Below are 14,488 nucleotides of genomic sequence, written 5' to 3' on the forward strand. Positions count from 1 at the left end.
AAAATTGTGAGAGGTTATGTTTAGAAAATTTTGATGCTAGTTGGTTGCTAGGTGGTAAAAAAGGGATATCGGGGCTCCTAAAACGACCATAGTCCAAAAAAACACGAAGACTATGAGAAGTTATGTTTTGAAAATTTTGATGCTAGTTGGTTGCTAGATGGTAAAAAGGGATATCAGGGCTCCTGAAATGGCCGTAGTCTAAAAAACACGAAGACGATCAGAGTTATGTTTTGAAAATTTAAGAGTTAATTACACATTTTTTTAAAAACTTGGAACTGGAAATGAAAAAGGTAGTTTTCATGGTGTTTAAATTTTGCAATGCAGTTTTAGATTAGGGGTAAAAGAATATCAAAGTCCCAAAAGATTTCAGCCTATTTAAAAGTACAATTAGTTTTTTTTTAAAAAGACAAGGATATTAAAATAGGTAAAATAAAGGATCTATTTTAATCTATATGACTTAACCATGTTCGTTCTATGAAAAACAAAACTACAAAAACAAATTTTGATCATCGAAATTTTAAAAGTTCAAGAAACCCAACTTATGTTACACTCTCTTTTACCACTCCTACACACTTTCATTTGGAAAGAATTTGTTTGTTTCTCACCTTTTTAGGGACGATTTGGACGAACAAAATGCGAAAACTTCCACAACCTAAACCCTACTAAACAGTAAACACAATGAAGAGATGGAAAAACCTAATTCAGATAGGTTATCTTATCTTAACCTACTCAATGACGCTAATTTTTTATTTGTTCAGGTCATTCTGTTCTAAAAAATAATTCCAAAAATCTAAAATCCAATTTTTTTAAAAAATATAAATAATAAAAAGGAGGTGGTTGTATTTCATCTTTGTTTTTGGCGTAAATGAAAAGCGTAAATTGATAATACCTCTTTTGGGTCAGCCATCCACCTTTAGTTTTCGGTCTATGCTCGAAAACGTTTTATAGAAGGCTTTGAAATACTTGTAAGCTGTGTCTATATCTTCTTTCCCGCAAATTTCTCTTATACTGCCAATATGCAGAAAGGATGACCATGGTTTCATTTATACATTTATTATTACATTGAAAAAGTGTACATTTATTATTACATATACATTTAACTATTATAGTTAAAAACACTAGATTCCTAGTCAAACTGAAGAAAAAAAGAGGAGATTAAAAGAACTCTAAAAGAAAACATATAACTACTTTAACAAATCAATTTGTTGTGATATAAAGGTTTGATAGTATAGTATTATTAATTTAAATAGTGCCTACTAACTTAGGCCCCATATGATAACAAATTTTGTTTTTTGTTTTTGTTTTTGAAAATTAAGCTTATAATCACTACCTTCAATTGATTGTCTAACCATTGTTTAAGAATAACAATTGTTTAAAAAACCAAGCCAATATTTATAAACTAAAAAAAACTTGACTAAGAATGCATGTATTGTATTTAAAAAATATGCAAATTATTGTAAAATATGGAGAGGAAATACTTCATTTTCAAAAACAAAAACAAAAAGCGAAATAGTTATCAAATGAGATCTTAATTTTTAAGAGCGTAAGATAGATTTTATTCAAAGCAAGTAATACGAAGCGTTTTTCCAGAAGAGTAATGATTCAAAATTAGGTTCAAACCTTAATGAATGGAGGGCTATAGCGTACACATAGTAAAGAGAGGAAAAAATTGTAATACCTATGCATTGAGAGTTGAGGGATTCCACAATCCACTGTACGGATACCTGCTCCGGAAGCAAGTATTGGACCAATCGTAGATCCACAACCCATATCATTTCTCACTACAAAATCCTACCATTATCAAAGGGATGCAATTTGGTGAACATTCCAATTTTAAAAGTGAACTAATACGATTACTAATGAAATAAACCGTGCCTTCATCAGAAGGAATCGAAGTTATAACCAGACCAGCGTAGTATTCAGAAAATAACCATATCTATTTTTAATACTAATTACTAGCCACACAAGGATAGGAATGAAAAATCAGCATGGTTCACGGAATTTTCACAATGGGCCAGGTACCCACAAGAACTAAAATAATAGAAAGTTAAAGTATCTTTCTAGTCCCGTAGTAGATTAGGTATTATTTCACTTCACTCTCAAAGCAATAGATGGAACCGGTGATTGTTTCAGACAAATTTATTTTTCTTTCAAATGACTGAATTTAAGATTTAGTGAAAGTATTAGAATAAAATTTAACGTTCAAAAGTAGAGACTAAAACGAAAGAGGACTAAACGGCAAGAACTAAAATGGTATTTTAATTATAATAGAACCTATCATATTGAACAGTAGGTCGGTAAAAGTAGCAAAAGCTAAGTGTGCTTGGATTGACAAGAAAAAATAATTTGAACTTCTTTTTAATAAAATTGTTTTAAATAAATTTTAAAAGTGTTTCAAAATGCTAGTTCGAGGTAGCGAAACATTTCAACTTTTTTTTAAAATGACTTGTTTTAAAATTAAACATTCGAAAAGTTAATCCAAACACGTCATCCTGCATTTTCAAGGCCACTACATACCTGCGTTGGTAGGTTATGAATTCGGCCAACTTCTCTAAAAAGAAAAGCAGTGACTCCGCTTGTAGCATAGCGCTGGTTGGCATTGTGCTTTATGACAATTCCTTTTTGCATTTCGGGCCTATGATGCTCTTCATGCTTATCCGTGAAATTTGGATGAACTCCATGGGCCATGTCCGCAGACACTATTTACAATAAAAGACTTAGGGTAAGCAATTAGAGATAAAAACACAGTAAATCAATGCTTTGTTCAAGTTATTCTTCTTGTAAACCAAATATTCAGGACCTATAATATTTTTCACAATTGCTGCTAATTATCAATGCCTCAACAAAGGTTCTGATGCCCCTACAATAATATTGATGCTCGGGCTCTCAAGGATAGCAGCAAATGATTTGATAAGCATTTCATGTTCATATATGTATTCACAGTAAATTTAGGATGAAAAGTACGTCTAACACTTCTAAGTTATTTCATATTTGTTAGGTTATCACATAACAAGAATACAAAGAACACTAAAAGACAGAAATATATTGCAATATCAAAGGGGCTATAATATACTATAGCCTTATGAGAGGGCTATTCTCTCCCAAAATTTTCACACTTAAGATTTTACTAAATTTTCATATCTTTCTCTCAACCTCACCACCTCTATTTATAACTAAAAGCTCTCACAAACTCACTAGCTGTTTACTAACATTTCCCTACTAATAGCAATACTAATATTTTCCTAACTAGGGTCTGACAATATGTTTTACTTTTCCTACCATCAGTTAGATTAGACGTGTGTATAGTAACTGATTCTTGAAGGAAAAAAAGAATCCTGCTTTACTTTGAGTTGGAACGTACCAAGAAATGATTGCCTAAAAGCACGCTCAAAAGCACCTTCACCAACATATCCTTGAGCTAAGCCGCTGGCTATGCGTCTCATGGCCTGAAACATGGTGGGTGCACCAGCTCCCTGAATTGAACCTGAACCCACCTAAATTAGGAAAAGTTAATGACTACATAAATAAAAAACAGCAGTCATGAAATGAATTCATACGAGGACTATTTAAAAGAAGAGAACAATAGATTATTAATACGAATAAATGATAAACGGCGAGTATTTATTTGCAGGAAAGTCCATTTGGATAGTTCATCAATGATCTTCCAATAACTGAGCTTTCATTTATGAACGAAAAATTAGACTATAAAAAAGCAGGCCTCAAAACAGAAAACGAAGGGAGCCCAAAACTAACTAAAAAAGGGATTCAAACCCAATAGAATAAAACTAAAGTCATCCTGAATATAGTATTAAAGCTGGGTGGGTTACAACCTTGTAATAGGCTATATGGAAAAATTGAACATTAGCTTTGGAGTGAGCATAGTATTCAAGCTAGATGGGTTCCAACCCTGGAATAGGCTAAATGAATATAGCTTTGTAGGTATGGAATAAGAAACGTCTTTGTGTGGGGCAGTAATAAGTACAGAAATGGCAGTAGGAAGTTCAATTTTAGAAGCCTATACTAGAGATTTTCCTCATTTTACCATCATTTAAAGTAGAAGAGAATATATGGAGGCGGCTCTATATTTTTGACAAACTATCATCAGTTCCTCCTATATACTTCTGATCTCTTTTGTAGCCATGGGGCTTGGAAGATGTATTGCTTTTCACACCACCAGAGTACAGAATGATGATCATTCATCTACTTCCATAGAAAATTCACAAGGCTGAACAAAACAGAAATAAAATTCAGATTTGTTTTACTTAGTGGGCAGTAAAATCCCATCATTTATAAACGTGACCTAATTGAAAAGATATTAAGTAGTCGAGAGACCAAATAGGCAAAAACCTTTGACCAATTCCCGAGAAACATAACTTTCAATCCACATATCATTCACAAAGTACACAATAAAAATCTTACCTCTTCATTGTCAAATAAAGCAACCATGCGAACTGCCTGCTCACTTTTTAAGTCACTAGTAGATTCACAAGAATCAATAAGAGCTCTTAGTGCACAATAGCTTGACGCAAGGTTATCTAATCTTCCTGAGAAGATAAACTCCTCATTTCCACCTCCAAGACAGCTAGGTTGTGTATCACACACGTTTAACTCAAAGCTCACTATGTCATCAGCTGCACAACAGAGCTCTTCTGATATGACCTGGCAATCACGTAAAGCACTGACTCATAAATAGTCTTTAGTTTGGCTACAACTTTACCAAGTTGCAACTTGATTAACCCAAGGTATTCCTATTCTCAACCAATTGGTAAATTACTCACAACATTTTAGTTCAACAACAAAGTATGTCTTTTCAAAAAATTTGAAGAAAAAGATAAAAATTATTTAAATTACCAACATAAAACTATGAAAACGACCTTTCCATGCATGCTGCCTTAAGAGACTTTCTTTTCCACACTTTACCACTCAGCTAAGGTGACTCATTGGTTTTTATTTTTTCTTTCATACAATAGAAAATTTCAGGGCTAATGTCCATAAGATACGTATTGGATTCAGATCACAGAGTGCAACATGAATGACTTTCCTTCTTTCTTTGGATTGTTTATCATGGCAAATCAATAGTTCGGATATGCAAGTTCATTCCCGTTCCAAGTCAGTCCCTCATAAAGAACTTCTCAGTGATCTAATTTGCTCCAATTCTGCGTGTGGGAGTAAGTGCACCAAATAACTGCTCCATGACATGATCCTGGAGACTATACCCTCCCCCTTTCTCTCCACAAATAAAACAATACTAATAGTTGTTAAAGGAATAAAAAAATACCTGCTTCAGAAGAGGATGTATGGAATCCTTCAAAAATGAATCATTGCTTTTATCTTTCAACTCAACAGAATTGTCTTCGGTCTTTGTTGCCAGCAATGGAATAAGTTGAGTCTCTAAATTTGGCTTAAAGCCATCCTGGTTCACTGTGCTGAAGAAACCAAGATCACCACAACAAGAAGAAAAGGGAATAGTAAATGAACACTTGCTCTTTCATGATACTCATATAGAGAGTTGAGAAACTTTTTTTGGAAAAGAAATTTAGAGAGTCGGCAATCAATATTATTCTTTTGGTTCCAAAAGTCAAACCAAAACATTTAGAATATGTTTTTAAAAAATCATGTATAATATACTAAAAAAATATCAACAATGTGTTTAAAAGGGACATCACTAAAACTGTATAATTTGTTACACTTCCTATATTAGAAATCTAAAATCCAAAAAATTCTGTGAGGGCTGTAATGATCACAAAAACTTATTGTATTATATGAAACCTCACCCATGCATAGGCCAGTAGGATAGAGTCAATGACTCAATGACACTTTTGATAATCAAAAGCCGACAAGCCACAAAATAATGACGCCTATTAGAAAAGGCACCACAGAACTAACACCATTTCCCGCTCTTATCGTAGTAAGATAATAGAACGTTTTAGTCCCCAATTGTTGTATACTTAGTCCTTTGGTCCTTATGAATAAGTTCCACACCGTATACCATAGAACTACATCATTTCCCTCCCTAATCATAGTACGATAAGATTATGTTTTAGCAGATCAACCATGAATGAAATTAAATAAAAAAAAAAACAACGAGGTACAAACCGGTCAAGATGAATTGCTAAGGTTGGAATTCGCAATAGAGGCCTTCTTACTTTGACAAGTTTGTGCAAATATGAACCATCACTACCTCTCACTATAACTCTTCCAGCTACACTCAAATCTCTATCAAACCAAGTATGCCACAAACCACCGCCATATGTCTGCACATTGACCATTAGACAATTACACTTGTTCGACGAAGACTTAGGCTTTAATTTTAGGCATGGGCTATCTGTGTGAGCAGCAATAACATGAAATCCATTACCAGGGACATACCTGTAGAACAGACAAAGTTTCACCAAAGAAACTAAATTAATTCCAACTAAAATAGCAAGAAATCGTAAGAGGTAAAGAAAACCTTCAAACATGTAGCAAAGATATGGAAAAAAAAATCGCCAAAAGAAAATAAAATTCAGGAGTCAGGACAACTTTCTTCTGTAGTTTTATAAGCCACGTAATTGAAATTGCAAATAACCGGAATCATTTGCAGATCTCAAAACTATAAGAAATTTTCTAGAACTCACTTTTCTCCAATGGAAAAGGCAACCAAACAAGACATATTTCGTGTAAAGAAATAAAACAGCAAGAAATCGTAAGAGGTAAAGAAAACCTTCAATCATGTAGCGAAGGTGAAAAAAAATCGCCAAAAGGAAATAAAACTCAGGAGTCGGGACAACTTTCTCCTGTAGTTTCATAAGCCACGTAATTGAAATTACAAATAACCGGAATCATTTGCAGATCTGAAAACTAGAAGAAATTTTCTAGAACTCACTTTTCTCCAATGGAAAAGGCAACCAAACAAGACATATTTCGTGTAAAGAAATAGCATCCACCAGGCTTTAAGTCCCACTCTTCATCCTCGTCTAGCAAATGAAAACCAGCAGCAACTAATTGCCGTTTCGCTTCAGCTACGAGAAAGAGGAAAAAAAGATAAAGAATAATAAGGACCTATCAGTATCAAATTCTATCACTAGAATGTCGAATCGAAAGTACATAAGAATCCGCCATGAAGAATTCCAAAAATCAGTCGCCAAGATGAGAAATGAAAAACAATAACGAAAGCGTCAATCCAAAACAATTTAACAGTAAACTTTATCCAAATCACTCTACATAATATAAAACTAGCAGTCGCAGCGCTAATTAGAGTTTATTAGCCAGTAAATACGCAAGGAACTCCTATCCGAATCGAAACACCAAAAAAGCATAGCGATAAAGGATGATACACATACAATAGAATATGCAGTACCTGTCGCATGAAACTGAGTCCAAGACTCGTTGAGATAGTCGAGAAGGTCTCCAACAATGCTCGAACTCGATCCAGCCTCCGAAGAAGAATTCTAAATCATAAACAATCAAACGAGAAAGCAACACGGTCAACTACATGAACACATTATATGATTTTACATTCAAAATGAAAAAGAGAAACGGAGATGAACCTGAGGAGTGGAATCGGAGACGGAACAGAGAAGGCGAGGAGGAAAGAATTTACGAGGAGAAGAGCGAGAGAAGTGAGGGAATCTGGAGAAAATCGAAGGCGATTTGAGAGAAGGAGTGAAGTGGAGAAGCTGCAGTTGCAGCCGCGATATTGCCGCCATTTCTTCGCCTGTCTCTTCACCAGGATGGATTGTTTTTTATAAAGAGATATTTGAATTTGGTAATTGCTTCTTGGCCCCATTACTTTAGATATTTACCAATTTTCCCCTTCCAGCGCTTCCCATCTCCTTTTTAACGTATTTTCAAGGGAAATTGTCTATTAGGATTGTCTTCTTTTTTTTCTTGGGTACAATTGTAAAAAAATAGAATATTTGTCAAAAATATCTAATGAAATTTGAAATTTAAGTTGGTCAATTTTTTCTATTTTTCAAAAAACTACTTTTTAATTATAAATTTTGACTCTTGTAATTTTAAAATTTTAACCCTGATAACTTTTATGGTTCCAAAATAAGAACTATGTGTATAAATTTTATTAAATTATAAAGATTAAATTTCCATAATAAACTATAAAAACTAAACTCTTATTTTATTTTTATTATAAGAATGAAATTGCCATTTAATTTTAAACTGAGATTATTCTTTAACCCCTAAGTGACGTCCCTTTTGTTTTGTTTTGTTTTTAAAATCATTTTGACAGCTATTTATTTATAGTATGAGATGTGGATTGACTCTAATTCGTTGTATTCAAGATTTAAAATATTAATGAAATGTTTGTATTAGCTCTATCAATTATTATTTTTTTAGAAAATGGACCAATTAAAGTTTGTTTTGAATGTCATTCCAAATGCTTAAGTTAAAATCTACTTTTTCAAGTAATTTTCTCGAAATTGAATATGCAAATCTCAGTATTATACTAAAAAAATGATCATAATTTAAAGGCAAAACAGTACTCCCAACATGACTGTTAACACATGTTAGAACTATATAAAAAATGTTTTAATACCATTTATATTATTTTTATAAGCCATATTGTTTTTAAATTCACATAGTTAAAATATGTCTTTCGATTAAGAAATCAAATTTTACAAGAGCTTCGACCCAAACGTTAGCCATTAAGATTTTTAACTCCCACACACATAAAAAAAATTGGATTTGCTCATAGCTTCTGTAGATATCAACTAATATGATGCATACAATGAAAAAAGGGAAAACTCATTCTCAATTCACTTATTTTGTCATGACTTTACTCTACACAAACGAAGCCTAATACAATACTTAAAGACACTGAATTTGTTGGACAATGAATAAATAACTTGTTCATACAATTTTTGGAAGTTGACCATTAACAGGTTCCCAGAATTGATGATCTTGAGGCCAAGAACAAGGAACACTGAAATTATTCTTTTGTGTGCTATTGAACAAAAACACTGACTGAATTAAACAGAACAACAAACAGAAGTCTACCTTAGAACTGCATATTTCCAGAAAAATGGCTCAATATTCAGTTGATTGATCGTCTAACCTGAACTCTCAGAGTCACACCTTCAGTAAAATAATGCACAGGACTAATAAAATTCTCTAGAGGTTCTTAGGGAGCCCGGTTTTCGGGTCAAGTAGAGAATCACTCTCGGGGAGAACAACTGGCCCTTTTCCCGGTCTGGTACAGATGAAGTAACTGACATCTCCCTGGAATTTCTGAGATGAACTGTTAAATTCTGGAGGTTGTGGCAGGGATTCAATATCCTCAACACTATTAATCCCAGCATCTTGAAGAATTGTCTTGTCCCCAAGAACATAACTGATGGGATAAAAAATAGTAAGATGACAAATTTAATTTCAGATGACTTGTGTGATACTACATGCCAAGAGAGTTGAATGCACAAGATTGATTCTCAAATTCCAGTTACCTGTTTAATTCTGTTTCTGGGTTTGGAGGGAATTGGAAAAGCAACCTCTGAAGCAAAGATACAGCAGCTTTTCTGTTACGTGCAATCAGAACCGAGTTCGGCCCGGCATCGAAAGTATATGCCACCTGGGGGTTCGATTGAAATCAGAAAAAAAAACATTAGCAGCAATTGCAGAGGTAACCCAAAAATTAATCTGCCAACATGCATTAAGAATGGGGAAAATCAGACCTGAGGTTCTCCTTCAGCACGGTTCCATTTCTCTACAAGACTAATTATCCTGAAACATGCTTTCTTTGTCAGAATGGAACAAAGACGAAGATTCCAAGGTGAATCAGGTAACTTGAAAAAGAAAGAAAGAGAGAGAAATTAAGCTTGCCTGTGGGATGTATCATTCATGTAAAATATTGGGGGAGAAGTATCGAGACAGACTGCATGAAATTGGTTACTATCGTTGCATGTGAGTTTTGCAAAGGATACAAAATCACGATTTTTGATAGCTTCTTCCATCGCTAACACACACGTTTTGGTACAATTTCCTGTAATTAACAAGAACACAAATAAACACATGAATAGAAATGTATCTTGACTACGGAGCACAAAGATTTTCTACTGAAAAAATGGTTAAAAACCAAGAGACAACACTACCTAATAGCAGATATTAGAAGACACTACCTAGAATGGAAAGAATCGATGAAATTTCAAAGTTTGTTAAACATCATATCCAATAGGAATCAAGACGATTGAGAATACCTTAGCTCTATGTTGTAAAAGCAAACTTGTTTCTACAGTTTCCCGCATTCCTGATGTACTACTTGTTTCCTTTTGTCGCGAACTTACCTTGAAAAATAAGATAGAAAATGAAATAATATTCTTGAAGAACCATACTCATCGCATAGTCAAATGACAAATGGAAAAGAAGAAAAATATATGACACCTATTGGATGATATTATTTATTATAGTTCATTTCACAACTCTACCCATGTTTTAAGTTGTAATCGTGACTTTTATCTTTGTGACTTCTAAAGTATGGGCAATACTACAATCGAAAATATCATCATCGATTATAGAGGCCCCAAGGCACCTTAAACTGTGGACTACGAAACCAGAACTCCAATAGAAACTGTAGAAATAAAAAATCACTCCATTGTGTCCAATTGGTGAATAGTTTGTTCTGTCCTCGCTTATAAGTAAAAACATGATGATCGATTATGTTTATTATGTCATAAGAAAAGTGAGAAAAGCTACATACCACAGCAATGATAATTACAAGATCATCCCAGTGCTTCTCATCCGCAAGTTGAACTGCAAGACTATCACTTCCATCCTTTTCCTTTAGGAGGATACAAGTCAAAAAAGAAAGCATAAGCACTATTCTCGTTGATGTATATCAGAAAGCAGAATTATATGCATAAAAGAACCAGCCAAATTACTGAAGTTCGTAAATTTAAATGTATGAACAGATAAACTTACTTTTCCCATGCACCACTTCACAAATCCACCGTATAAACTACGACATGCACTTCCTGAACCTTGCCTAAATGATTTACATAGTTCTGATTACTTTGTAATATATGAATCAATGCCACTAAATAGCAAAAATTTCAATGAAATATCAGATAACAGTTTTTTTAAAGAAAAAGGAACATTATTACATTAGAAGTCTATTATGTGACTACACACCGATCATCTTTTTATACGCATAATGCTTTTCTTTTATTTTTTTTATCTTTTCAAATAGAAGGGGATAATTGATATAGATATGGCACAACAATATTCATACGAACTGTATGCAAAGCAGAAGTAAACATGGGCATACAAGGCCAAAATGTTAAAATTGGAAATTATGTGGGCACCACGTCAATTTTAATTAGAAAACAGTATCATTTAATCAACTAAATTTGGGGTGCAAAACCAAACAATACTAAAGCAACCTGGCAACTTAAAGACGAGGCAAAGAAAGAAACAAAAAAGATGTATAATCTTCTACCAGCAGAAGCACTCTATCGGAAAAATGAAGGAATGTGCCCTAAAACCAACCGGAATATTGTATTTGAAAGAAGGGATAAAGGACAAGTGACTTCTGGTTAAATAAAGAAGACCAAAGAAAAAAGGATACCTTGCAATAGCAGATAACTGGCTGTGATCTTCCTTGACGTTCATTAAATTTGCCAAAGCAAAGACTGTAGAACAAAAAATCAATTATATACGGTGGTCAATATTTCTAAAGATATACATATGCAAGTAAACTGATCCTCAGAACCATGTATCGAGATAAACAATAGGTCCTTTTTGCAAACATTTCTAAAATTTCCCCAATCTTTACACATGTCTAATGGAAAAAGGCATTTTTCCACTTGTCTCCTTATTTCATTTTATTTCAGTTCTTTGAGAAATAGCGTGCCTCTATGTTCCTTACCTTACCTCTCCCTTGGCTTTCTTAATTCCTTTGTATTTTTCACATCAATGAAAAGTGGCATTCTTATTTTTTAAACAAGAAAAATAATTACTCAGTACTCCATAAATTATAAACAAATCTGAACTATGTACGCAGAACCTTAAGCCCCAAAACCAATCAACAAGAGAAAAATATATATATTAAGAGTGAAATTGGGTTTTTACCGAGACAAGCAAGACCGGCAGCAGAGGAAGCCAGGCCGGCAGCAGTTGGGAAATTATTGTATGAATCAATATATACATGCAACTTCTCCCAGTCTTTTTTTTCTATCTTAATCCCCTTTTCTTTATCCTCAACATCATTAGCTCGACTCCGTATTTCCCTCAAACAATTTTGGTACCTGGCTCCAGAAAGGGATATCTCCTACAATAACCAGAAAAACAGAACCATCATGGACCAGCATAAGACCAAAACAAACAAAGAAATGGAGAGTTTATTTCATCACAATTTCTACAATTTGATGGGAAATGCCATAATATGTGTGTGTACGTATACATTAAAATGAATATACCATAGCCACCAGTAACATAAGATATTTGCTTAAAAAGATATTCCCCCTTTATATCATGCACAAAACCTCATCTACCTACTTCTTGATACAACAAAAATTCCTCTAAATATTGAAAACAAAGATAAAAAGCGTCCTTACAATGATCTAAAGTCCAAAACACCACACATGAAGATATGCTTTGATATCTTAAAAAATATAAATAAATAAATGATAAAAGCTTTAAGATACGTTTGGTATGTGCCAATGCGTTAAATGGATAGATTCCAGTAAGCAAATATCAAGAGGCTACAAGTGATTTCTTCCAAAAGAATGTGCACAAGTCTTTGAGAACTACAAGTGGAAGGAATGGGAAAAGGCCCTATCAAATCATTTCAAGTCATAACATCCTTCTGTTTCTATCAAGTTGGACCTCCCACAAGATGGTTCTTCACATGGAATTTAGCTTTTTTTCTTTAACCAAATGTCAAGATACGTGGAAAGTTACTAGACCAGGCCAAAAAAAGTAATCTACCTGAGTCGTTCACATTTTTTTTAATATCCATACGAGGGTCTAGGACAGCTTGTATGCGCTTCCACTAGTCTCACATGACAACTCGATGATTTTATAACATTTGGATTTCAAGAAAACTAATAGAATATTAAATCCTAAGTGGATAGCCATTTTGGATCAAATTCATTCCCTTAAAGTTCTTTATGTCCTTATGGACCTGATTGTTGAGTCGTTGCCATGTTTGACCTCTAAAATTTTACTTCCACATAAGAAGACACCATCTCAAAAGTCTTCTCGTCATTAAGGTTTCTTCCAAACTTGAGATTCCATAAATGCAAAACGTCATTCCAAACGGTCGACGGAAAAAACTACTTACCCTACTAAAACGGGCAAAAGGACAAAGAAAAGTAGCGGAAAGTGGTAAACAAGAAGTAGCTCCATCGCCCCAACAACAAAGAACAGACCTCCTCCAGAAAAGTCCTACAGCCATAAACGGACTGTCAAGTCCTTTTTGTAACTGGAACCACCACATTCAGCCGATCACCAGGCCCATTCACTTGAGTCAGCACCAAAAAGGGCCTAATTATTCCAAAATTTCCACTGCATTCCCACAAATATCAAAAACAGAGCAGACTCCAACATCAATTTCACCAAAACCATTTCCAACAGTCAAAATCAAGTGAATTCCACTACTCACAAACCACCGTTGACTAAATATCCAACAATAAAGAACACACCAAATTTCAAAACCAAAACCCACCAAAATCATATGCAGTTTAACCAAATGAGCAAGAGAGAGAGAGACTCGAAGAAACCTTACCTTGCGATTGAGCCACATCCGATCCTTCTCAAAGTTAGGACTAACAGCAACGGTGGTAATAGTACAGAGATGACTCGGATCAAGCGTAACACTAATGCTATCATTGACAGGCAAAATTAAGTCCTCGTCCCTCTTTCCCCAATACTTAATCACCGCAATGTTTGTGGGCGTTTGTGCAGTGGTCAACAACACCCATTTTTGACCCGCCAACTCTCTAGAAATCGCCATGGAAGCAACGCTCGCCGATCAAAGAGGATGAAAAGAATTGGAAGAATTTCAAGAGGGGGAAAGAACAGAAAATGCTGGAAATGAATCTACAGAGAGAAAGAGAAGCGAGATCTGTGGGTGGGGGGGGATGAAATGGCAGTGAAGTTGGGGGAATTATAGGCTGGAGGTGGAAATGGGAAGAAAGACGGGTGGGAACTGTGGGTTGCTGGAGTTTCTGAAATTGAAAATTTGCTTTCTGTGGGGCCTACACCTTCTTGCTTGGAAATCGTGTTATCACGTGCACACCAATGTACACCACGTGATCAACGTTGTAACATTTATTTTTATTTTTTTCTTTTCTTTAAGTCGAGCATAAATCATTTGACGTACAAATATAACAAAGGTGAGATTTGTATTTATAATCGGTAGAACTTCGTATTTGTGTGTGTTTGAGTTCAAGTGTATTAAAATCTTATATAGTTTTAGAAAAAGAAAAAGATAGCTAGCATAACTCTTTCCATAGTACTTGTTATGTCCTTTAAACTTGTCTTCTAAAAGTCCTGTGTAGTA

General features: G+C 34.2%; 2 protein-coding genes across 2 annotated transcripts; both read right to left on the reverse strand.

Annotated features, from left to right (window-relative positions):
• Positions 1-578: 578 nt before the first annotated feature.
• LOC116404099 (probable aspartyl aminopeptidase) lies at positions 579-7,714 on the reverse strand. The gene is made up of 10 exons (XM_031886313.1): positions 7,530-7,714; positions 7,340-7,430; positions 6,866-7,001; positions 6,097-6,369; positions 5,279-5,426; positions 4,420-4,659; positions 3,362-3,494; positions 2,518-2,699; positions 1,679-1,791; positions 579-1,008 (listed from the first exon to the last, which is right to left on the reverse strand). The coding sequence occupies exons 1-10, from the start codon at positions 7,686-7,688 to the stop codon at positions 900-902; spliced, it is 1,584 nt and encodes a 527-aa protein (XP_031742173.1). The 5' UTR covers positions 7,689-7,714; the 3' UTR covers positions 579-899.
• Positions 7,715-8,666: 952 nt separating this feature from the next.
• LOC101210057 (diphosphomevalonate decarboxylase MVD2, peroxisomal) lies at positions 8,667-14,148 on the reverse strand. The gene is given in 11 exon segments (XM_004150797.3): positions 8,667-9,325; positions 9,435-9,559; positions 9,663-9,711; positions 9,811-9,950; positions 9,953-9,970; positions 10,185-10,271; positions 10,685-10,765; positions 10,906-10,969; positions 11,552-11,615; positions 12,055-12,253; positions 13,712-14,148. Coding segments are annotated over 11 exon segments (1,275 nt in total). The 5' UTR covers positions 13,940-14,148; the 3' UTR covers positions 8,667-9,105.
• Between the last annotated feature and the right edge of the window lie 340 nt (positions 14,149-14,488).

This window comes from Cucumis sativus, chromosome 5 (assembly GCF_000004075.3).
Source record: "Cucumis sativus cultivar 9930 chromosome 5, Cucumber_9930_V3, whole genome shotgun sequence".
Lineage (NCBI taxonomy): Eukaryota > Viridiplantae > Streptophyta > Magnoliopsida > Cucurbitales > Cucurbitaceae > Cucumis > Cucumis sativus.